This window comes from Ochlerotatus camptorhynchus, unplaced genomic scaffold (genome assembly GCF_037179485.1).
Source record: "Ochlerotatus camptorhynchus isolate MF236.1 unplaced genomic scaffold, CSIRO-AGI_Acam_v1.1 ptg000678l, whole genome shotgun sequence".
Classification (NCBI taxonomy): domain Eukaryota; kingdom Metazoa; phylum Arthropoda; class Insecta; order Diptera; family Culicidae; genus Ochlerotatus; species Ochlerotatus camptorhynchus.
Window position 1 is genome coordinate 37,743 of NW_027041155.1, and position 24,875 is coordinate 62,617.

Sequence of the window (24,875 nt, forward strand, 5' to 3'; positions counted from 1 at the left end):
AAACACTCTTTCACGTAAATTTCTTGGTTGACAGTCTCGGAAGCTATGAAAATGCTGCTTTTCAAGCCACAGGTACAGATGGCTTGCCAAACCAGATATTTATTTGCGAACTTTGACAGTTTCATGTGCTTGAAAACATCTGCTACCTTTCCCCTTCCTTTTGCCGTATAAAACTCCTGTCCCGGAAGATGCTTGTAGTCGGCTTTGACGTAGGTTTCGTCGTCCATTACCACGCAGTCAAACTTCGTCAGCATCGTCGTGTACAGCCTCCGGGATCGCGCTTTGGCCGTCGTATTTTGTTATCATCGCGATTTGGAGTCACTACCTTCTTGTAAGACGATAGTCCGGCTCGTTTTTTGGCTCGATGCACGGTTGTAGACGATACACCCAGCTTATTTGCGGCATCTCGGAGAGAGAGGTTAGGGTTTCGCTTAAAACTACCGGCAACTCTCTTTGTCGTCTCAGCGGCTTCCGGTTTTCGATTTCCCCCCGATCCAGACTTCCTGGCTGTCGACAAACGTTCCCCAAACACTTTAATTACATTTGTAACGGTTGATTTGGCAACTTTTAGCGATTTTGCCAACTTTGCGTGCGAGTAACGCGGATTTTCGCGATGCGCGAGAAAAATTTTGATACGCTGCTCTTCTTGCTTGGACGGCATTTTGACAACTGAAGAGTGAATTCCAAAATCAAAATAGGAGCAACATTCTACACACACACACCTTCAAAATGAGGGGTGTTCAGGTTTTTTAAATGCAAAATTGAAAGAAATACGTCAAGTTGATATTGACCAAATTTTGACCGTATCACCCTTTAACCTTCTATTGCAATTTTTCAGTGTACCACATGGCAACACCACTACTACTGGATTGTACCACATGGCAACACTACTATTGGATTGAACTAGCATTTTCACCAAATGTACTAGAATATTTTGGTTCTATCTCTTTCACTCTACTCAAAACTGAAATGCATAAAAAAATGACAAAATGATACGCACTCTTTGCACACTGTCAAAGAATCATTGTACACAAAATCAACTTTGTTCAAATCAAAACAAAAAAACTAACCCATCTGGTGGATGATGGCACAAGCTTCCAAGAAAATTCTATTACAGTGAACCACATTATTTAAATGGATTTCTTCGCCAGTAAGTCGTCTGTCACTTCGTTTGTGATATAACCGATTACAAATATTTTACTTTTAGGTTCGTTAATCGATTAATCGATTATTCAAATGAAAATCGGCCATCACTAGATGAATGTGAAACGTCATTTCAAATATAAGGACCGTACATAAATAATGATACAATTTGAAAGGGACCGGGGTGTTCACCGGTTGCTTTTACTGTAGGGCTTTAATTTCTATCTCAGTACTAACATTTGAAAACGGCGCAAAAGCCATTTGTAAACAAATGGTTTGTGGGCCCTTTACTCGCTACTCGAAGTACACCCACGCAACACAACAGCTACATCGGGTAGGGGAAATCTTCCCCTTCCTGACGATGCTGTTGGTTTGCGTGGGTGTACTTCGAGTAGCGAGTAAAGGGCCCACAAACCATTTGTTTACAAATGGCTTTTGCGCCGTTTTCAAATGTTAGTACTGATCTGTTCGGAGATGTTCAGCAATGTTTACAACATTTTTGCTTTTAACACCAGCAAGCTGCCTGTTGGCTAAGACCTTATATAAACGTCATTGGTAGCATTGGTGCTCAGCACGGAAAACAAGATCGACGGAAAACAAATCAAGGAAAAAAAAACAATTCAGTGCCAACATTTCAAAGGGGCGTAATTACATTTGTAAACAATGACTTTCGTCTTCGATTTCTTGCGAATGAAAGCTCACTCATGAAAATGAATGACATCAGCAGGTAGAAGAATGTTTCCTGTCCCAGCTAGCATTGGTAATTTGGAGTAGAAATACTCAGAGGGAGAGATAGGCGGAGAAAACAAAATACAATTCGGCACCAGGGATTTGTTCCTAAATTATCTTGCAACCCTTGCTAAAAAGCTAGCATTTCAAATGACTTGTATTTTTGATTCGATTTACATGCAAAATAATAATTGATTGCATTGCAATATTTTGCACGTTTTTTGGTGCCATTCATTAACCGACGAAGATCAATTAATCAATAGAGTTAGAATATTGTTTTTGATTAAAAAAACTAGTTGAATTTGAGAAGCACACGAAACATAAAGGTGATTGAATTTCTGATCGATTGCAATACTCTCAAATTTATTCTAGTAAGAATAAGATCCTCGGAAAAAATCTAATGGGAAATGTTCGTTTGGCTCAGATTTTGACAGTTCATTTGGCTCAAAACATTCTCTCCGCTCATCTCTCCTTCTAGTATTTCTAATTTGGAGGGGTGGGCTTTTATTTGCGAGAAATCGACGGCAAAAGCCATTGTTTATAAAAGCAATTACGCCCCTTTGAAATGTTGGCACTGAATTGCAGATCAGAAATATACCACCATGGAATTTATTGCTTCATTTTCTACTCGGTGTTTTTCCTGTAGGGTCCATGGACATACTACAGTCAACACTTTCAGGCTCGATATTGAAGGAACTATCATGTTAGGGAGGATATCGAGTTACGGAGGACGGAGATAAATTTTGGTAATTTGCATGGGAAAAGTTCAAGATTTGCTATCAAAATTATCATACCACTTTGCAAAACAAAAATTTGGTTAGTTTACCCCTTATTCTGCGCCGCGAGTGAGGTGAGGTGACTCGCTGTCACTAGTGAAAAGTCACCTCGCTCGCGGTGACTATATTGTCACCTCCCCTCATTCGCGGCGCAGAATAGGCCTTTGTTATCACTAAAGGCCGATTTTTCATCTGTACATCACATTCATCTATACACATAGGACTATTATGCTTCCAGCGTCAGTTAAGCCTTAAAACCGGGTTTAATTATATAGGTAAACGTGTTTTAATATTTAAAAGGAGAAAAAATCGACCCAAAAAGACAATCATAATCGCTGCAAACGGTCATGCAACGTTTTCAAGGCCACATAATTTGCATCTGAATAAAATAGTCTGGCTGGACCTGCCTTCTGAAGACCATCGTTGGAATTTAAACACATAACAGGGATCACATCTCATCATAGATAGGTTAATTCTTACTTTGAACCTTCGTTCAATAATGATTGCATCAACATAAAATCGTTTACCGGTAGCCTACTGAAAAACAAATCTAACATCTGACTGTTATGAGAAGCAGTAATGTTTTCTCTTACACAAATTGTAAAAGATACAAGAAGTAAATTTGTTTATTGAAGTATTTATTTGACTCTTTATTGCTAAATCATTTACCATATAGATTCTATAGGTTCACACTTGAGTAGAAGTATTAGAATTTATCCTCAAAGAACAGTCTAAAATCTTACCACGCTTGCTCGAGAAGACGATGAATCTCGCGTGTAATCCTAGTGAAAAGACTTCCGCATTTTTTCATTACTTTTGAAGGGGGAGTGAAAGGTAAACAAACTCGGTCTCTTTAGTTATAAAAGTAGAATCGCGGTACAATCCGCGACCACATAGTGTTTATTTTTGGAACGTTCTTTAAGCTGGCAATTACAATTTAATTTATTCGATTGTTATTTTCGATTGACTCAGGGGAACAAAAAAAATGCATTGGATTGTACGGTTTTGTAACTTATCTTCGACATGGCTGATTTGCAATCATGTGAACGTTTTCGGATTGTGTGAGAGAATGTAGGACATTTTAGAAACAAAAATGAAAAGTTATTTGAATTATTTTAAAGAGAAAGGAAAGGTATTTGCGACTTTATGAAGTAAAAATTTACAATTGACCAGAGTTGGACACAACAATCTGCTTGGAGGTCTTGCCGGATTGGTTTCCGAAGGATTCGACCTTTCGAATAACATCCATACCCTCGACAATGCTGCCGAAGACGACGTGGCGGTCATCCAGCCAAGAGGTCTTCACGGTGGTAATGAAGAACTGGGAACCGTTGGTGTTGGGACCAGCGTTGGCCATCGAGAGGATGCCAGGGGCGGTGTGCCTCAGGATGAAGTTCTCATCTTCGAACTTGTTGCCGTAGATGGACTTGCCACCAGTACCGTTGTGGTTCTGGAAATCACCACCCTGGCACATGAAGTTCGGAATCACACGGTGGAATGTGGAACCCTTGTAACCAAAGCCCTTCTCTCCGGTGCAGAGAGCGCGGAAGTTTTCACAAGTCTTTGGAGTTACATCTGTGCGCAGCTGGAATAAGTTAGATAAAAGAGAACGGGTTAGAAAACGGGTTAAAAAACGGGTAAAATCAGTAAAAAAAAGTTTAATGAACTAAGATATCAATAGCATAAAACACTGACCAGCAGTTATAACATGTTATAAGCCTATCTTGCTGACATTTTCTTTTTTCATAGCTCTGTAGTCTGAACGTCATATTAACAAGGCATAAAAGTTAAGAGATAGTAAGGGGCAAAATGAAGGTACAGGATGATATACTGCCGCTCTTCGCATGTCGGTCCCATAGCAGTTTTTGTCAAAACTGAGTTTTACAATGCAAATGGTAGCTGATCACTCATATTTTCTTAATACTGGATGAACTCAATAACTTTGTTCTGAAAAAGTTTGGAAAGACAGCCAAATTGATTGTCTCATCACATAAGAAGCAATGGTACGAATCAAGCTAAAAATGCGATTTTCTCGGCTTGCTGATTTTTGCCATGGGACCGACATGCGAAGAGCGGCAGTATAGGTTATCGCAATGACATATATCTGGCGTTTAGAAATCTCGATTGTCTGAACTAAACAGACAAAAAAAATATCGATCAACAATCAAACTGATGTATGAAATAATGATGTAATAGCAAAAAGCAGATACAACATTACATCAATGGATGTCATTTTGTTCGCAAAATCGATGTACATCGTACAACGTTATATTACACAACCAGCGGAATGACCTCTGTGCAGCTATTTGGATGTAATATTCAACTACTTTTTTCTGTGTAGATTGCCGTCACACATAACTGTTGTCCCATGTAGGGGAAATGGCTCTATGGATCTAAGATTGCGCCCATCACTAGAAATCTGCTATTTATCAATGTTATCTAGATGAACGCGTCATTGGGACAGTACTAATGGATATTTTGGGTCGCTATTAAAAATTTATTCGATTGCTGAATTTATGTATAATTATTAATAATAATTAGACATCATAAAATAAGCTTTTTCGAAATTCCAATAAAAAAAATCTTGCAATCCTGCATGCACGCATCACTATTAATTGAATAATATAACAAAGAATAGGTAAATATTTTCATTAATTGGTCAAAATCACCTTCTTTAAAATGAACATCACACTGGGAAGAGTACCACCCCTACATTTATGAATAGAATTTTTCAAAAATTAAAATAATTGCTTCGTTGCGCATTTAAGTCTTTGGTAAGCTAGTTTTCGCCAAATTAGACTAAACCAGCTACATAAAATATCATATAGGGGAAATCGATGTAATGTCGGCCTAAATGCCCCTAATTTGGACCCATACATAAATTCAGTAATCGCCTACATTTTCAATAGCGACCAAAAATATCCATTAGTACCGTCCCAATGACCCGGTTCATCTAGATAAATTGATAAATAGCAGATTTCTAGCGATGGGCCCAATCTTAGATCCACAGGCCAACATTAGAGCCATTTCCCGTACAATAGTTTTCATATGATTTCATTGGTATACATGGTTTATTTGTTTTATAATCACAAAGTTATGTTTATAAACAAGCATTAATCGATTTTGCTCCATTTATGACGCATGACCTTTTTGCCCCAAAGGGGTTGGTACTCTTGCCCCATGGCAGTTTGAAAAAATCGTTAACAACTTTTGACGGGATTTAATTTGCATTACATTGCTGATTTATGAAGGCAATGTTATGCACTTGTAATACGGTGTACAAACTCCTATAAATAGCCACTATTTGGCATATATGCAACGTACAATTGTGGTACAATTGTAAAGGTGGGTGGCACTCTTGCCCCACTAGATCCTAACTAAGTTTTTAGCGACTTGTAAACAGAACACAAAAAATTAGTTATATTCAACGGCCGTGTGCTACTTGAGAAATGAGGTTGTCCAACATTGAGATAATATGCTACAATTTTTCAGAATGGCAGCCTACTGCCAGATGTCAGAGATATATTTGAACATTGGTGTAAATTGTACGGATGATATTGTAATACCACCTGATTGATAATACAACACCTATAAATTATCGAGCTTGGATCATCATTCCTAGGCAACAAAAGTTCACAACTACCAATATGGAAGAGAAAACGCAGAGCGCCGTCTCAGTAATTTTCCATTCACGCTCACCGGTGTGTGCTGGCTGGTAGCTGACAAATCTGCAGTTCCATTCTATACCGGTCAAATTGATTGTGCAAGGCGCAGACACTTCACACGCACACATTCCCAGCCAGACGGGTGCTTCGTTTCGAATAAGCTTTCTTTAGCCGCATTGATGTGATTGCTACATAAAATACGAAAGCAAACGTGAAAAGCTTATGCAGAGCTCGAAACCGAAGCACGTCAATTTGGGCCTTGCCAAATTGCAGTTTCCTTCTAATAGATGCCTTCTTTGAATTCCGCATATTGAACAATTTTGAATGTTCTTACCAAACTATTCGGATTATCATCCTAACCTTACGTGATGTGGTTGCTGTTCCATAAATTTGATGAATTTTCACTTAACATTGACGATTCGAAAATAAATTAAAAATCCTTGTTCTTGATCGACCGATTTTCACGCACATGTTTGTCAAGATTGATGGCTTGTCTGTCAGGAATAAATTTGCTAGAATAGCAACACAGAACAGAAAGGGAAGTGCAAACAAATCGGTGAATCAAAAAGTGGTATACGTTTTTCTGCTCAACAAGCGATGCGTTGTGGTAGCGTTCCACACCGGCTTTCTATGCGCACTCACACTATCATAGCATGCTGCATATCTTAACTGCCGGTAGAAGATGCCTTTTACCGCTAGGTGCGCTAGTGTTCGCCAATGAATAGTGGAGCCACTTCCTGATCCAAAATTCCACTTGTGTTCTGTGAGAGCAGGGTTATTTGAAAATTATCCATCTATCAAATTTAAGCGAAAGTTCATCAAATGGAACACAACCCCAGAACTATCATTTATTACCCTACTCGTAAGATTCTAGAAGCACTTTGGGATCAAAATGTGTATTATTTGTTTATCCCGTATCCAAACCAAAACTCGACCACATACTTCAAACGTAAAAAAAACTAGTGAACTAGATTTTTTCCATTGACATATGGAGATTAATTTGTACCCGAATATTTTCTAGGGACCATCGACATACAGAACGACCGAGATATAGAGAACTGTATGTCTGGAGGGACTGCTCAAATCATTGAGATAAGGAGGAATAATGAAGTATATAACATCGAGAAATAAAGAGTTGACCGAAGTATCAGTTTATAATAATTATGCAAAATTAAACTGTATCAAAATGGCAGCTTTACAACAAAATGTAGCCCTGTTGGCTCTACTCCGTTTGGCATAATAGCTACTTTGTATAATTGTGGAAAACCCAAGGCTGGTAGTAGGTGTGATATATTAGTAGTGACTAAAATAACTAAAATAGTGACTTTAAATCAATAAAAAAAAAATAACATAACATAACATTTATTGATCGGAAAGATATAGTTAAAAATCTTTCGTTAATTGTGATTGCGACTGCCAATTCGAGAAATTTAATAAATTTACAAACCCATCAGAGCGTGCAAAACATCTTTAAAATAAAACAAATAGTTTTAGGATCCCATAAATGTGTTCTCGAAAAATAAATATTAATTTAATACGCAAAACACGGTCCAATTCTAACATCCATTTCCTCACTCTGCACTCTTATATCTACCTCATTTTTATGAAAACAAACGATTTACTAAATTTAGATTTTAAATGAAGATCGTGAATTGATAATCAGAACGAAAAATTAAGGCACAGAGAAAAATGTTCAAAGTCTCGGAGATTCATGTGTGGGACACAAACAAATAATCATTGAATTTTTACTAGTGTAGGATTCGAAATTTCGAGATCTCTAAGACTAGATCCGGTGTATAATGAGTTACGCCAAGAGAAAAACAGTTGAAATCGCATCACGGTTTTCGAAAGATTCCCTTTCTTTTCACAGAGGACTTCTGCATCAACTTTATATGACTTCTAGCGAGAAAAAAAATAACAGCTGTAGTAAATCAGTGATTTTGAGAAATTATCTTTACAAAACATAGTAGAAATTCTCATTACTGATCATTACCAAACGTATCGCATGACAATTTAATGCTCAATGTGTGTTTATGACCATTTCTCGATTATATTTTATATTTTATTGCAATACCTTTTGTGGACCTTTCATGGCATCGTAATGTTTGTTATCTTTGCAGAATAGGTAGCCAGTTTGACAGTTCAATAGGTAGACTTGGCTTCACTTGGTTTCCCCTCCCCTTCCCCAGAATCTATACAGATATTTTCAAATCTCGCATGTGAGGGTTTGCTAGGACCTTGGCAAACCATGAAATTTTAAATTGATTAAATAAATCAAGCACCAGGTTACGAAACAGAGGAAGTAAATTGCCTTGAACATTCTTATTCATTCTCACATGAAACCACGTGATTTTTTTTGTTTTTCAAGATTCCTTTGTATCATGTACTACTGTGAATTCCCTAGGAATGCTCCTAGAGATTCATTGAAATTCTCATAAAAAAATCCTAAGAATTCATTTCAGCATTCCCTAACCATTCATTCTTCTAAAACTCGCTTAGAAGTCTCCTAAAAATGCCAAGGAATGCTCACAAATATTCTTATGAGAATAAAAAATTGCTTTCGAATCTTCCTCCATATATTATAAATTAACAATATGGTTCAATCTTCTACTACCCCCAAGACACGATTTTTCCCGACACTAGCGGCACTAGTGACACGAAAAGTGACTAGTACACTGTAAATTGAACACTTCGCAGTTGACAGCTCAACATCAACAAGACTATCAAAAACAACTAACAGTTGATTAAAATTTTACTCAGTATGTATTGTTAAAAATTACCTGTTTCAAATTATATTACAATTTTATTCAAACTGGAGGTCATGGCAAAACAATTTTAATATAAATTAAAAAAAAAAAAACAAGATTAGACTAATATGAATAATATTTAAGTTGAGAGCCGGCCAAATCATCACTATACACGCTCATACAATATTACTCAAGAGTGAGTAAACAGCTACTCTCTTTCGGTAAAAGTGGAACTACTTTAAAGTGAGTAAACCTATGGTTACTCACTTTTGAGTAATACTAGCATTTATCAAAATCAGAGTAACTTTTACTCAGATTTTGTTTGCGCAAAATAAGCCCAAACGAGTAAATGTTACTCACTTTTTGTAAAATTTACCGATTTTCGAAATTAGTAAGATTTGATTTGATATTCGATAAAATTAGAAAAATATAAAAAAATACAACAAACAATTTTAATTAAAGGTTAAAAGATAAATTACATATAACAATTAAGTGTTCTCAGCATCTTCAGCTTCTTTGAATGCTTTGGTGATGAAACTGTTGATGGTTCCGGCTAGTTGTTCGACATTTAAGTGATTTTAAAAAAAAACAATTTAATTAGAAATTTTAGAATAATCTGGTTGCAAGCCAGCTTTTCTGAAGCATGCGAGCCAGACCCGATGGATTCTACTTCCACATGAACATTTTTTCTTTTCCTCCTTCCGATTCCAGAGGATGGTTCATTATTGTGTGCCTCCGAACATTTATTGTGCAGCACTTCTTAACAGAAGGGTAAAGTTCTTTGATAAGGGACTACTACAGCCCTTTGAAATATGGTGTTCATCTCCTAGTAAGGTAGTGCGTTTCCTACGACACATAATTCCTTGCTGGGAATATACCTAAAGTTAGGCGTTGATGGTTACTTCTAATAGTAGTTTTTCACCCTAATGAGGTTAACAAAAAAAAACCGGGGAATATACTACAATAGATCAAATAACTGGTCGCAGTGGTAACACCGACGAACCGACGTTCCAGCTCATAGAACCTGCATTCAAATTCTTACCCAAGACGCCATATTTAAAATACGTTAAACACTACCGCCATCTACTCATCTGATCGCATCATATCGTGAGCAAGGACACGAATACACGTGAAATTTATACTGTCTTGGTTTGCGTCTCACCTCGTTTGACAGATCTGGTCGCCCGTTTGACACATCGAATCGCTCATTTGACAAATTGAATTACAGACAAACGAAACGCTGCAGTGGCATGTCGGTTCGTCGGTGGTGGTAATGTACCCAACAGGAAAAAAAAATGTGCCGCTTTATTGTTTTGAACCGGGTGTATAAACACCCACATTCAGAGATTTGAAAGGAAAATCAGCAGCATTGCTGGTATTCAAATTATGAATATGTATGGCAGCGAAAACCTTGTAAAGATTTAATGAAGTGCGTTTATGTTTAAATGTTTAATTTTCTTCACCTTTCAATTTGCGGAACGAATCCGAATGCACCACTGCAGTTACTTGTTGCTCCATTATTTTTTTTATTGGGTATCAAGCTGGAGCTGCGCAACAGCTTAGTTTTCAAGAAATGACCCATTTGAATAAATTTTGCTTCTATCTTTGACAATACAGCAGAAGGACTAGCCTATGTTGGCCGCTTGAACACTGGATTACGTGTGTATTGTTTCAAGATAGTTATAGAAAAAATGCTGTGACGTGTGCGCGTAGATACATCCGCGTAGTAAACCGATTGAATAAGTAAATCCGTTTCGAACGAAATATCAAAATTATGTGAGTTACGAAAACCGCGCGAATTCTGAAAGCCATGCGAGACAACCGAAGCGAGAAAAAAAGGCTTATTATCATTTAAAGAGTGCCACCAAAATAAATGTGATAGAGTATGTTGGCAAGTTGATTAATTTTGGTTTCCTCCCTAAATATTCTTCTTATTTTACTGTTGAGCTTTGTTTCAATTTAGTTATTTTACCGCACGCATCAATCATTTCAAGATTTCGCGACCATACCGAACAAATTCTAAACTAAAAAAAACTTTTGGTGAGGTCTACCGCATTGCGAATCACTTCTGCGTAGGCCGTAGGCGCGTTGATTCTGACAGCCGCGAAAAGTTAAACATGCATCAATACGACATAAGGAAAGATCGATTTTACATAGGGTTTAGTTCATAGATTAACATGGACTGCTGTTTACAAATGTAAGTACTTGAAAACTAAGAAATAAGTTAACTCAAATGCTTTAACCTCATATATAAGAGATTTCGCGTATTGAGAGAGTAATATAGTAATCGAGTACAACAAACTCAGGGGAATACCAAGGTTGCAAAGACTCATTTCAGCTAAAATAATGTTTTTCGGAATAATAAAACCAAAAGATGGTATGATGGCATGTTTTACTTGTAACTTACAAGAAGAGGTTACAAAGTATGCGTTGGAAACATAAAACCTGTAAATTTTACTTTCTATGAGTCACAATCAGCGATTTGCTGATCGCTGAGTGAGTGAGTGAGTTTGTGAAAAATCGCTGATTGTGACTCTCATGAAGTGAAATAGACAGGTTTAATATGTCAAACACATTTTTTGCAACCTCTTCTTGTATACTACCAATTCAAAATTTGATCATGGCATCTAATTATTTCATAATTTAGAAAAACATTGTTTTAGCTGAAATGAGTCTTTGCAACCTTGGGGAATACAATACCTCCAAAAGTTTAAAAGTTATTAATTGTCATATACCTCTACTTTTACTTAGTTCCTAAACTATTCCTCTCCTTATTAATCTGCTCAATGCTATTGGTCTGCTTGCGTTTTCTTATTAAAGTTCAAGACTAAATAAGATTTATTCTACAACTTTAAAGGTTAGTTGCCTCCCTAAGCGGACCCCCGCATCCTAATTCTTTTGTTAATCTACTTAATGTCATTAGACTTTCTGAAGTTTCTTATTTAAGTTCATTTGATGATTATGATATCTCATTAGTCTAATTTAATAAATTATTAAAAGCTCTAATTCACCTAATCAATCATAACCCATGCTTATATTGTAATCTAAAATTAAACGTTTTTCAAGTACTATTGATTTTGGCCTATACCTATTTATTATATCTTAGTTCGACACAGGTAACACCTTCATGTGACTAAAACTTCATTTTGAAGTTAGTTTCCTAGCTGATTTTTAAATTATATAGGGTATATGCTCCAAATTTGCTCACACGCTTCCACTATGTCGCACTACAAAAATACGTATGGGTATGTCACAATAGAAGCACGCCACCGTGGAAATCCCGAGCCATAGTTCAAACACTTATCCCAAATCAAAATGAAGCACATATAAGATTAGTTACAATACCATGTACAAAAATGATGTTTAACATTGTTTCCTGAGTAATACTTCAATAAAAAAAACACAATGAAAGCTTGTCACGCAAATAGAAGGAGCACCGTTGGGCACTTTCTGAAATATTTCAATAGTATAATTCCCTTGCAAACCCAAATAATTCTATCTGCGTAAAAATAAATACAATAAGAGTTATTTGCGGCAAAACCCGCCAGTTTTTTTTTTTTTTTTTTTTTTTTTTTTTCTTTATTAAAGAGACTTTCAGCCTTGGGCTGGTTCGTCTCTGGAAACCCGCCAGTATCACACCCAACGTTAATATCACTGCTAGACTAGATCTTTGGTTCTCTCATGCAGTGGTTTATCAGAGAGGGGAAGCTTAGTAATCTCCATTGCCTGCTCATGACGCCATTCTATCGCGGCATGAGCCAGCAACGCCATAAACCTACCGTCTCCAACACTCCACTATAAAACATGAAATTAAGCCCGCCCACCAACAGCAAGGTGCAAAAACTAGCCAAGGGGAGGAGGAAGCTACTTGCTCCATTCTTTTTGATATCAATTTCTTTAAATTCAAACTTTGAAAAAGGAAATTGCAATTTTTTATAAAATATTATTTGACAGAAGTTTGGTGATTATACAACATTGCTCAGAAGTGAGTAAACATTGATTTTAGGCAAACAGAGTAGTGGGTACTCACTTTGCTAAATCAATGTTATTTTGCACAAAAATACCAAACTAAACAGAAGTTACTCACTTTTGAGTAATATTGTACGAGCGTGTAGAAACGTTAAAAGCATACACGATATTTAAAACTACTCAAAATTGGGTAGAGTCTACCCAGTTTGGTTAAAACTGAACCTACCCAACTGAAGTTACGGAGATGAACTAGCCTACGGATAAAAAACTTCTAAATAGAGAATAAAAAATTAGAAAAACCTACCCAAAAATGGGTTAACCTGTATCTGCCCAAATGTTTGTTGTTTTCAGTAGGCTTGCAATTGCTCATTACAGCTAAAATGCTAGTCTTCGTAATTATGAAACTATGGGATACTATAATGATAATTTTCAGAAGGTCACAATTAGCGATTTTATGATCGCTGATTGCTCGCTCATCGTGTTGTTCATCGTTACAGCTAATCGCTATTGTGACCCTCTGAAAGCAAAATTGACAGGTTTTATGTGTCATACACACACTTTACCTTCTTTTCTTGCAAATAAGAATTATCATTGAAATATCGCATAGCTTCAAAAATTCGAAAAATAGCATTTTAGCTGTAATGAGCATTTGCAAGCTTGGTTTTCAGTTTTTTGTGATTTATTGTATGTTTATTGAAAACCGAAAAAAAAACTCATCAGATTTTTTACTTATTTTTGAGTTTGTTCATATATACTCAAAATTGAATAAAATAAACTTGGATTCTTTTACCCAACAGTACACTGTGAGCTGTTTACCTAATTATAGGTACTTTTTTCCAACCATGTATAAAACTACCAACTACAGCAACATTTGAAAAGGGCCTAGATAACCTAATGGAAACAATGATTTTAAACGTTCATTTCTCGTGCAAATACCCTAATATTACCATAGAGTTACAAGTAGATTTATAAGCGTACCCCAGTCTAGTCGAAATTCTACCGTAGAGATAACTCTAAGACCAGAAGGTCCCGAAGAAACGTGCTCAACTTTTTGACTCAGCTCTGGTACTCTCTTCGGTCCCAAGCTTATCGATGCACCCCGCGAAACATAGGAAAATCCACGAACCCCTCAATTTATCTGTCAAATTTTCATAGCGAATCAAAACAAACATAGTGTAGTATTAGAATGTCGAGTAGAATGGGGTACGTTAATCGATTTACTTGGTACCAATATGGTAGGCAAGTAGTGAGCCAATTTAAAATCGTTAATTTCCACCGGTTGATATTACTGTTGCGTCTTTTCTGAAACGTATGGGAATTTGGGAAGTGAACCACATTGTTAATTTAACTCAATATTCTGTTTAACTCTCTTTAAAATTGTCCTCACTCAGAATCCCCATTATTCTAACTAACTATTCTAGGAATCTTGGAACATATGTCAGAATTCCTTTGAAGTTCATGTCAGAATTCTCTATAAACTGTGTGCAATTGCCATTAAAATTTATTTGGAATTCTCCTTATACCTCGTGGACAGTGAATGTCGACGCTACATGCAAGTCAAGCCGATCAATAAATATTAGGTCCTAAGTAGCATTGATCAATTGTCTTCATCGACTTCTCTTTCGTTAAAAATTTGGCTATAAAAACAATTCTTGTCGTGTTTGGCCTATTAGATGCTCGATAATAGTTTCTTTCACGAAACTGTGTGTTGAAAATAGCTGGAAATGTATTTCAATTGCCGTGGGGGTGCAGAGAAAATCGACGAAGAGAATCGGTCAATGTTACTTTAGGACCTAATACATTTCAATGTGAACAAAAAATATCCAATCTACACTATAAGTTTCAAAATGTTCTGAACTTCTTTGAGGGTTCCTAAACTACTTTTATGTTTTGAAGCTTTTACAGAAAGTTTATTCAAATCTAATATTTCAATTCCCGATTATTAAAAAAAAAACTAACCCTGCCTTAAACAAAAAAGGCGTTAATTTTTTTTTAAACAATTGTAGAAGCAAACCCTCTAAAAGCAAAATTTACAGGTTTTATGTGTCATACACAAACTTTACCCCCTCTTTTGCATCTTACATATAAAAAAATATTACTATTATATCTCATAGCTTCATAATTTCGCAAAATAGCATTGTAGTAATGAGCATTTCCAAGTCTGCACATAAGATCTTTAAAAATTATGAATTATGTTTAAAAATAACATTGTTGGATTATCCAGATCATCCCGGATATCTGATCTTGAAGTTCGGCAGACTCAACAAGGTATATGGTCATTAGACTTAATGATAGAATGGGTAAACCTTCGCGAAACCCCATAATATCATTGGTTTGATTAATTCGGATTTTCCAAAATGCCTGGAGTTCAGATCTTTATTTTTTTATTATAGTCACTATAACACTCTTGGATCATTCACACCTTATCCGGGTGAGATTAGAACTCATGACTTTGGCGAGAGATGTATGGATTCAGATCTTTATGTTTTACAGACTAACCACAGTAGTATACGATGTCCTTACTAAACGTGTGTAGGGTTTTTTATCTAATTTTCTTCCTACTAAGCACAACCCGCGCTTTACTTCTCATTTATAAACGAGTTTAAACAAAAAAAATATATTTCTGTCAAAGATGACTTCCAAATTTATTGACCTTTCCATACGTACCGTTAGATTTGATAATAGAATGTTTAAAATCTAATACTGCTTCTTGATTCTAAATTCGTTCTACGAGTTTCAATTCCGTCCTAACGCATTGAAACGCCATTAGATATTCTTCGTCCTACGGATAAACGTAAAAAAAGGGGATTCGCTAGGAGCTCTTTTTTTTTTTGTTTTGAGAACAATGAGCGTAAATATTCATACAATGCGTTATAACAGGATTTATTTGTAGCTAATGAACTATCGCATCGTAACAAACCTATTATTGATTTGTGCCCAATGATAACATTAATATTATTGATCTTTTCTGATCGACAGAACGGAAATAGACGATTACGACGAAGTAGTGCTCTACCCTACCTGCTTAGCTTAGTGTAGAAATTAATTTTTAATTTATATCTGACCAATTGACTAAACATCTCATGATTTTTAGATCATTGATTATGTCCGGTATCAAAAATTAGCATCCAAACATGATCCACTTAGCATGCAAGGAATTTGAAATCGGAATTTGTTTTTTTTTTATTGGCATCAATCTGCTTCAAGTAGCTTCCAGGGTGGCAACTTTCTTTTATAAAAATTCCTGGTTTTTGAACAAAGCTTTAAATCTATCAGATTTGCAGATTTCCTTTAATTTTTCTACATGATACAAATGTCTTTAGTATATTTTACATGTATTTAATTGTATGCTTCGTATACAAACAAAACTGGTTTGAAAAAACAGAAGTAATTAAATATTCCATTACATATATTCAACGTTCGCTGAGTTGTGTTGACTTTTCATCAACCAAAGAACAATCGCTAACTAAAATGCATATCATGTGTCAAACCCGATAGTAAAACAAATATTTAAAATGCATCAGTGCCCATCCGGCTCATGTCAACAAATTGAAATTAAATTTTGACAGATAAATATCCATTTACTGAGTATTTGTTTCAGTCCAAGGTTTTCCACTTAGCTAACGTCTACTGCAATCAAGCGGCTTAATTTTAATTTCTTGACCTCCGCTCAAGCCTTAAGCCTGGTTTAATTAAATGGGTACTTTTTTCCTCTTGGCGATATTGGCATTTACTATATAAGTCATTAAGACTCCGAACCCGAAGCCTCGGTAAAATGTGTAACGACATACTTTCAATGTTTGAAAAATCATAGCTCAGCCATTTATTGACAAATTTCAAATTTATTGGCACCATCTGAAACTAGATACTTTAAAAATTTATTTGGTATCAATAGATTTAAAATCAATCAATAAATTGTAGAGCAATCATTTTTCAAACATTACCAATTTTCCGCTACACATTTTACCGGAGGCATCGTGTTCGGAGTGGTAAAAAAAGGGTAACAGTTTTCATTCAACAACGAAATCTAATGAAAACTCGCACTTTTTATTTGTCAATCACGTATCCAGCACCGAAAGCAAGATTTGTGATAGATCAGTGCACGTAGATGTTAAATTTGACAATATTTTGGGTGGTTTGATTCGGTTCACATTCGTAGTTATCTGTTGCCATCACTTTTACTCTGGTCTCTGGTGTTAAATGAATGGGATACAACAAGACCAAATTGTGAGGTTAGAGACCGTGCACTGATCTATATGAGCTTTCATCGTGTTTGTACTGAGACTCAGTACAGACTATGTTCCATTTGGTGAATTTTCACTTAAATTTGGCAGATGGAAAATTTTCAAATAAACCTGGTATTGTACCAGACTTATTTCTGGCAGACCAGGAATCAATTCGAGGCTGGCGAAGTGTGGCCATTGACGAGTGCACGGATGGATTTGAGTTCACTCACTCGACAAAAAGTGACACAACAGCGGGGCCCTGTTTATTAAAAATGAACACATATTTGTTCATTTTTAGTAAACAGGGCCCCGCTGTTGTGTCACTTTTTGTCGAGTGAGTGAACTCAAATCCATCCGTGCACTCGTCAATGGATCGAGTAGAGTGGAGACGACTTCTTCGGACAGCAGAGGACAACAAGGCCTTACCCTGATTGGTATAAGAAATCAATTTTGACAAACACCTTCTCGAAGTGTCAAGTGAAAATTCACCACTTGGAACACAACCTGAGAACATAAAGCAAATTTGCGTTGTCATGACAGCAGCGACGAAAGCCGTGATGCTTTTCTGCTCGATTATCAAAGTGTATTGAATATTGCTGATTCACATATATCTTAGGGGCTGTTCATTAACTACGTAGACAGTTTTTTGGGATTCTTGACCATACAATTTTTTTAAAATTTATATGGGTCGTGGATAATTGTCAACCCCCCCCCCCCCCCCCAACTGTCTACGTAGTTTATGAACGGCCCCTTATACCCCGTTCACATTACAGCCTATATCACGTAATATAGGCTGTCTTGCAATGAGCACTCATACATAGGATTTCCAGTGAAAACTAGATGTATGAGTGCTCATTGCAAGACAGCGTATATCACGTGATATACGCTGTAATGTGAACGGGGTATTATACCCCGGACAGACTATGGCTTATATCATGTAATATAGGCTGGCTTGCAATGAGCACTCATACATCTAGTTTTCACTGGAAATCCTATATATGAGTGCTCATTGCAAGCCAGCCTATATTACATGATATAAGCTATAGTCTGTCTGGGGTATTAGCATGCATCGATATTTCACAAATAAGCAGAAGCAACATCCGCAGCTGTCAAATATAAACACAACCGGATAATAACTATCATTCTTCGAAGCCTCGGTTGAAGACAGATCGATCCCTCTTGATTGCAATCGACCAGATCGGCTGGATTATCAATTTTATCAATCAGGCTGTGTCAGTGTCTCACTTTCCAACAGGTGCTTCCAAAAATATGGTATTTTGTAATCGTAAAATTGAACATATTTGTAGTTCTGTGGGGAACGCTTCAGCTCAATTGATCATACAAAGTTACATCATGTCAAAGTTGAATTTTATGGAAATCGTGAGGAGAATAGCAGGTGAGTTTTAGGGACAATGCCAAGAGAAATCAAATGAATGTTCAAAAAGAATTATAAGCAGAATTCAAAACGTGTTCTGTGGATAATTTCTAAGAAAATATGAGTCATATTCCGAAAATAGCATCAAGAGTATTCCTAGAAAATAACGAAGGAGGATAATTAAAAATAAAATAAAACTTGAGGGTAATTTAAAAGAAATTCTCAAGTAAAAAGGTTCAAGAAAATTCAAAAGAGAAATTCAAGTCATTTCTGTGTAGAATTCCACATTTATGGACAGAGTCTTGTTTCAAAGAAAATGTTGATAAGAATTTCAAATTTTTAAATCAGCCTAAATCTCATAAAAGTTGCAAAGAAATTTTATGAAGGATTCCAAGATGTTTTATGAAGGACAGAAAATGTTAAAGTTGAAATCGGCATGGCTCAGAATTCATAATGAATATTTACGATTAATTGTAATAAACTTTACGATAAGGTTGCGTAGAAAAAAAAGCAGAAGTCTTTATAAAATTCATGCACATCCATAAAAACTACAACCTTTATTAAGTGACCGTTTGTCATGTTTATTGAATTTCCCGGTTTTTCCCGGTTACTTTTCAAATTCCCTGTTATTTCCCGGTTTACTGATCACCCTGTTATTTTTGTATTACTTCGATATAACGTAATGAATTTAAAATATAAGTTACATAAGTTATATTGAGTTATGACTGTATTACGTTGTACGTATAATTTGAGAACATATATTTTATCTGCTTTCCCTAATAAAAATTGTATGGTTAATTTGCTTAACGACGTGTTCTGGGTATCATCCAAACCATTTGTGGAATAGTTCAATGATTTGGGTTATCGTTCGTTTATGGTTATTTTTTATTAGGGTTTACTGTCATTACACATTGTATTACATACATAAATATTTGATACATTCGCATTCGTATTAAGCAAGTTGCACTGATACTGTGGAACAAGCGCAATGCAGTGTATAAACCTCATTAGTACAAGCGTACAAGTCCTAGACCATTGTTTGAGAACACAATATTTGATACATCAGCATAAATTAGGTTTTAATCATAACCATCTTTTTTCCTGTGAAGAACACTTAAAATCATCAATATTGCCAATGTTCCCCTCCGTATTGATGTGTGTGATTTGCTCTTTATACTACTTCAATATACAATATATTCAATAGAATGTATTGCATTTGTCTACATTTTGTTGTTTTCCTTTTAAAGCCTCGTGTCCAGCTAACGGAGCTATCAACCGGTTCAGAACTCTATTCGCGAATTTCCCCTCCGAAGACTTATACCGGTGTGAACGCACACAACCATATCCTATATACTATTTCTACCAACCAATGCACACTCACACTTGGGAGTTGTCCCCGTAAAATAGGCGTAATGACTCGGATCGGCTGGTCGAATGATGGAACGAAATCCATCTCATACACAGGCAAAGTAACGAAAACGCCTAATAAGTTCTCAAATTCACGACCGGCGACCTGCTCCAATACCGCCTCGCTTACGTGGGGCATAGCCTCACATAGCGGTCACTGCCACTCTACTTCTCTTCCCGGAGGCATTGCGGTCATTTGATATGTAAATCAATAAGCAAATTTCAAAATAAGCTCCGGGCCTAACTGTACAACAGCAAGTAGGTACCTACTGCATTTTTTATCAGGACCTTCCTATCTATACAGCTCGACACAATGCATAATCATTATCATCATTACCGGTCCAATGAGAATGAAACGTGCCTAGATGCAATTACAAATCTAACTGAAAAAGACCAAAGAAAAAGCACCATCACACAACCTATTGTGTGAATAGGCAACAAGGCACCGCGATTTGTGATGATTTCATCTTTTTCACCGCAGATCCCACGTAGGTAGATGAAGAAAAAAAAAAACGAATACGGAACAGTCTCGTGAGCAAATTATCGATTTTTCTTTGCTCCCGAATAAGGCCAGTACGATGGAAATGACCTTCAAAAAGAGCTATCACATAACGGTCATACCGACTGTAAGAATATCAATTTCGCCGGTCAAGCTAGTTTCTAGAACATCCCGTTTATTAGCACCTCCAGCAACCGGAAGGAATTATATTTTTACCAGTAAATTATAGAAAAGAAGAAATTGACTTACCTCGATAACGACACGTCCCAGCGGAGCGTTATCGGCAGAAAGATCGAAAAAGCAACGCGGCAGACCCATGGCTTTTTTGGCGTAATTACACACTTGCTGCACAAACAGAGAACCTCCAGAAACACAAGAAAACGGCGATTTACGTGCAAATCCCACAAACGCTTGACTACTGCTGCTGATACTCTTGGCGAAGACAGCGGAGGCCGATGTCCGAGTGATGAATGCTAATGCCATGGCGGAAGTTGATTGCCGCTCACGAAACGACCCGATGTTAACGCAAAGTCTGCAAAGACGAATGAATTACGAATGAACATTAGTGGATTGTGGTGTGCTTGGGGTAAAATGAGCATTTTGTTAATTAGGTTCTGCAGCGTGACGTCACAAATGAACTCAGTGTTAATCGGCTGAACCTTTTTGACAGTTCAGTGGTACTGTTTACAAGCACTTAGTCGTTTTTTCGAAAAAAAGAATTCTAAAATTTCCGAATTTTAACTAGAAAATTGTCGAGGAACAACGCATTGCAAGGATGTTGCTCGTGAACATTGCAGAAATGTGGTTTACATCTCACTGCAGTCTGAAAAATTATCGAGAAAATCCACCCAAGAAAAAATCGGCTAAGTCCACGTAAACAGTACCACTAAACTGTCATCAGATTGAGGTTAACCCCGACGGTGCAAAACCTAATTAGGTTTTGCACCGTCGGGGTTAACCTCAATCTGATGACAGTTCAGTGGTACTGTTTACGTGGACTTAGTCGATTTTTTCTTGGGTAGATTTTCTCGATAATTTTTCAGACTGCAGTGAGATGTAAACCACACTTCTGCATTGTCCACGAGCAACATCCTTTCACCGCGCTGTTCCTCGACAATTTTCAAGTTAAAATTCGGAAATTTTAGAATTTGTTTTTTCGAAAAAACGACTAAGTGCTTGTAAACAGTACCACTGAACTGTCAAAAAGGTTCAGCCGATTAACACTGAGTTCATTTATAACGTCACGCTGCAGTACCTAATAGAGATTGCTGACGTTTATCGTACGCACACTACGTCACGTATACGTATACGCAAAATGTTTTCATCGGGAAAAAAAACTTCATCGCAGAAAATTTTCGAAACTAACGAAACTAACGATTTTAAATTGGCTCACCACTTTAGTAGCCTATTGGTCCCAAGCAAACGATTAACGTACCCTATTCTAGTTGAAATTCTATTACTACACTATGTTTGTTTTGATTCGCTATGAAAGTTTGACAGATAACATCAGGGGTGTGTGGATTCATGCAGAACATGCAGGGGTGAGTGAAATAGCTTGGGACTGCTTGGGACCGTTGTTCTGGTACTGAGTGAGCCAAAAATAATAATGATTTTCTTCGGGACCCAGTGGTCTTAGAGTTACCTCTATGGTAGTACCGCCACCTGTGGTGCACATAGTCATTTTCCTTGCGTTTGACGTTTACACACTACCGCCATCTGTTCAGCGTACTACGCACCACTGTGTACTCAACAGATGGCGCTAATGTTTCAGCGACGATGTTTTACAGTGAGAAATATTAAATGTGTTATGTATGTTTGTCTGTGCTTATTATCAGATGATTTTAAGAAGATCGTCATTCAATTCATCTTTTGACAGAATCAAGGAAATGTATGAATATAATTTAAAATTAGCTTTATAATCATATATACAATAATCAAAACAGAACACTGTGTGAATGATTTGCATACAAAAACTTTTCAACTCATCAGTCTTGTAATGAAAGAAAATGAGATAGAATTCAAATGATGTCCATATCTATGCGAGGGGCACGCAATAACTTTTAACTCCTACGCAAGCCTTTTTTAAGTACAATAATTACAGTTAACTACATGATTAATTACTTTAATTACGAGCGTCGGAAATTTTTTGATTTAATTACTTTTAAGTACGAATTTCAGTTTTAATTACAAGTCGCATAAATTAAGTACATTAACTCCATTAATGTACAACGAGAAATGTACTTAAATTTCACTCAGCGTACCGTTAGACCCTTTCGTTATTGTCCCGTGAAACAAAAATTTCACAGGCCCTTTTGCTACGTTAAGGATAATTTCAGTTGGTGATTGGTGCCAATTCACATACAACGATCGGTTCGTGATTGGAAATGTAGTCGGATTTCAATACTGCCGAGGTGTTGGTAGGGCAATGAACTATATCCTGGATCACGCCCCTGTATAAGCACCGGAGAATGCGACAATGAAAGGAATGTTTGTTTGTGCTACCTGGTTCAATGAACGAAAACAGAATTACAATAGAAAATTATGTTAACCTTTGCGTGCCTAACGTCTAAATTTGCATAGATTTCCAAATTCAATTAGCTCTAAAAACATAATTTCTCAATATTTTGCTTTACAACAAATTGCATTTTGTCGGGAATCTATTGAAGTTTCTGAATACATCTGAAAATATTTTGATCAATACATGGTTCCGGAGTTATTTCGGTTCCCGTTGGGGTCACTTTTGGTCGGCATTCGGCTTTATTGTTCTGTAATAAGTATACACACGATGAACATCATGTTTTTTCTCTCAAACGATGTAATTGGACCAGTGGCAGCTATTCCAACGGTTCACAATCATATTGGGCATCCCGGAAATGTTCCGGTGCCCCGGGGAAGTGGCCAATTTTCAACAAGAACAAAACCCATCGTTCAGCGGCGCCGGTGGTGTAGTGGTAAGCGTGATTACCTCTCACCCCAGCAGGCCTGGGTTCAATCCCAGTCGGCGCCGCCGGGATGTTCTGAGGCATAACATCTGTAATCACGCCTTCCTTCGGATGGGAAGTAAAGCCGTTGGTCCCCGGTTCATGAGTTGATGGGTCGATAGGTAGGGTCCAGGTGTGGGAGCTGCCTTCCTGGCGTCGGTAGCATTGGTGCTCAGCACGGAAAACAAGATCGACGGAAAACAAATCCAAGGAAAAAAAAAAAAAAAACCCATCGTGCGACATATCGAATTTCATGATTTTACAAATCTTGGCGAGTAATGGTCTTTTTGAGAGTCCATGGTCACACTAGCCCTCCCAGACATGTTCCAGTGCCCCAGAGAAGTGGCCAATTCTCAACAAAAACCAAAAACCCATCGGACGACACATCAAAATTCATGGTTTTCCAAATTTTGGCTGGTAATGGCCTTAATGAGACTCCACGGTCACACTAGCCCTCTCGGGCATGTTGCTGTGTCCCCGGGCAAGTGACCAATTCTCCACAAGAACCAAAACACGTCATGCGACATATCAAACTTTATGATTCTGCTGAACTAGGCCAGTAATGGTCTTTTTGAGAGCCCACGATCCCATTGGCCCTTCCTGGCATGTTTCGGTGTTCCCGGGTATATTTTCAATTATCGACAAGAACCAACATCCTTCGTGCCACATATCAAACTTCATGATTCTGCACGGCTAATAATGGTCTTAAACAGTCCACAGTCCCATTAAATTATCCCCCTCCCCCCCGGGTAAATATCCAACTCCCAATAAGAACCAGAACCCCTCGTGTGACATATCAAACTTCATTATTTTACGAAACTCCGTCCGTAATGACCATATTAAGAGTTCAAATCCCAGACACGATCCGATATTCCCAGGAATGCTGTTACACCTAAAGTAAATTATCGAATTAAGACAGTATTTCATTTCATCCCTATGCTGATTCAATAGAATTAAGAAGTTGTACTAGACATGTTTTAATTCTTATGATTTTAACTGTTTTTCTTATTCAACAGTGTACGCAAGCCCAACAGTTATTACAAAAATAGTACCCCTTTTCTTCCGATTTATGTTTCTTACATGTGGCTTTAAGACATACATGACACAATGATTTTACCTTTTCATCATTGGTACGAGAACAAATCGAACACCTCTTTAGTCCAGAACCACATTTATAGTCTTGAAGCAAAGATTTTGGTTGATGTAGGTTGTTGCAAGAATGGCACAAGTTACTAATGGATATTTTTGGTTGCTATTGAAAATTTAGTCGATTGCTGAATTTGCGTATGGGCGCAAATTAGGGACACTTAGGCCGACATTACCTGCATTTCCCCTATCATTTGTCAATCCTTTTCTTT

General features: G+C 36.9%; 1 protein-coding gene across 1 annotated transcript; it reads right to left on the minus strand.

The window, feature by feature from the left end:
* Positions 1–3,500: 3,500 nt before the first annotated feature.
* On the minus strand, positions 3,501–21,035 carry LOC135714619 (peptidyl-prolyl cis-trans isomerase-like). The gene is made up of 2 exons (XM_065238001.1): positions 20,786–21,035; positions 3,501–4,233 (listed from the first exon to the last, which is right to left on the minus strand). Exons 1-2 carry the CDS (start codon positions 21,017–21,019, stop codon positions 3,808–3,810), a joined length of 660 nt encoding a protein of 219 aa, XP_065094073.1. The 5' UTR covers positions 21,020–21,035; the 3' UTR covers positions 3,501–3,807.
* Positions 21,036–24,875: the final 3,840 nt, after the last annotated feature.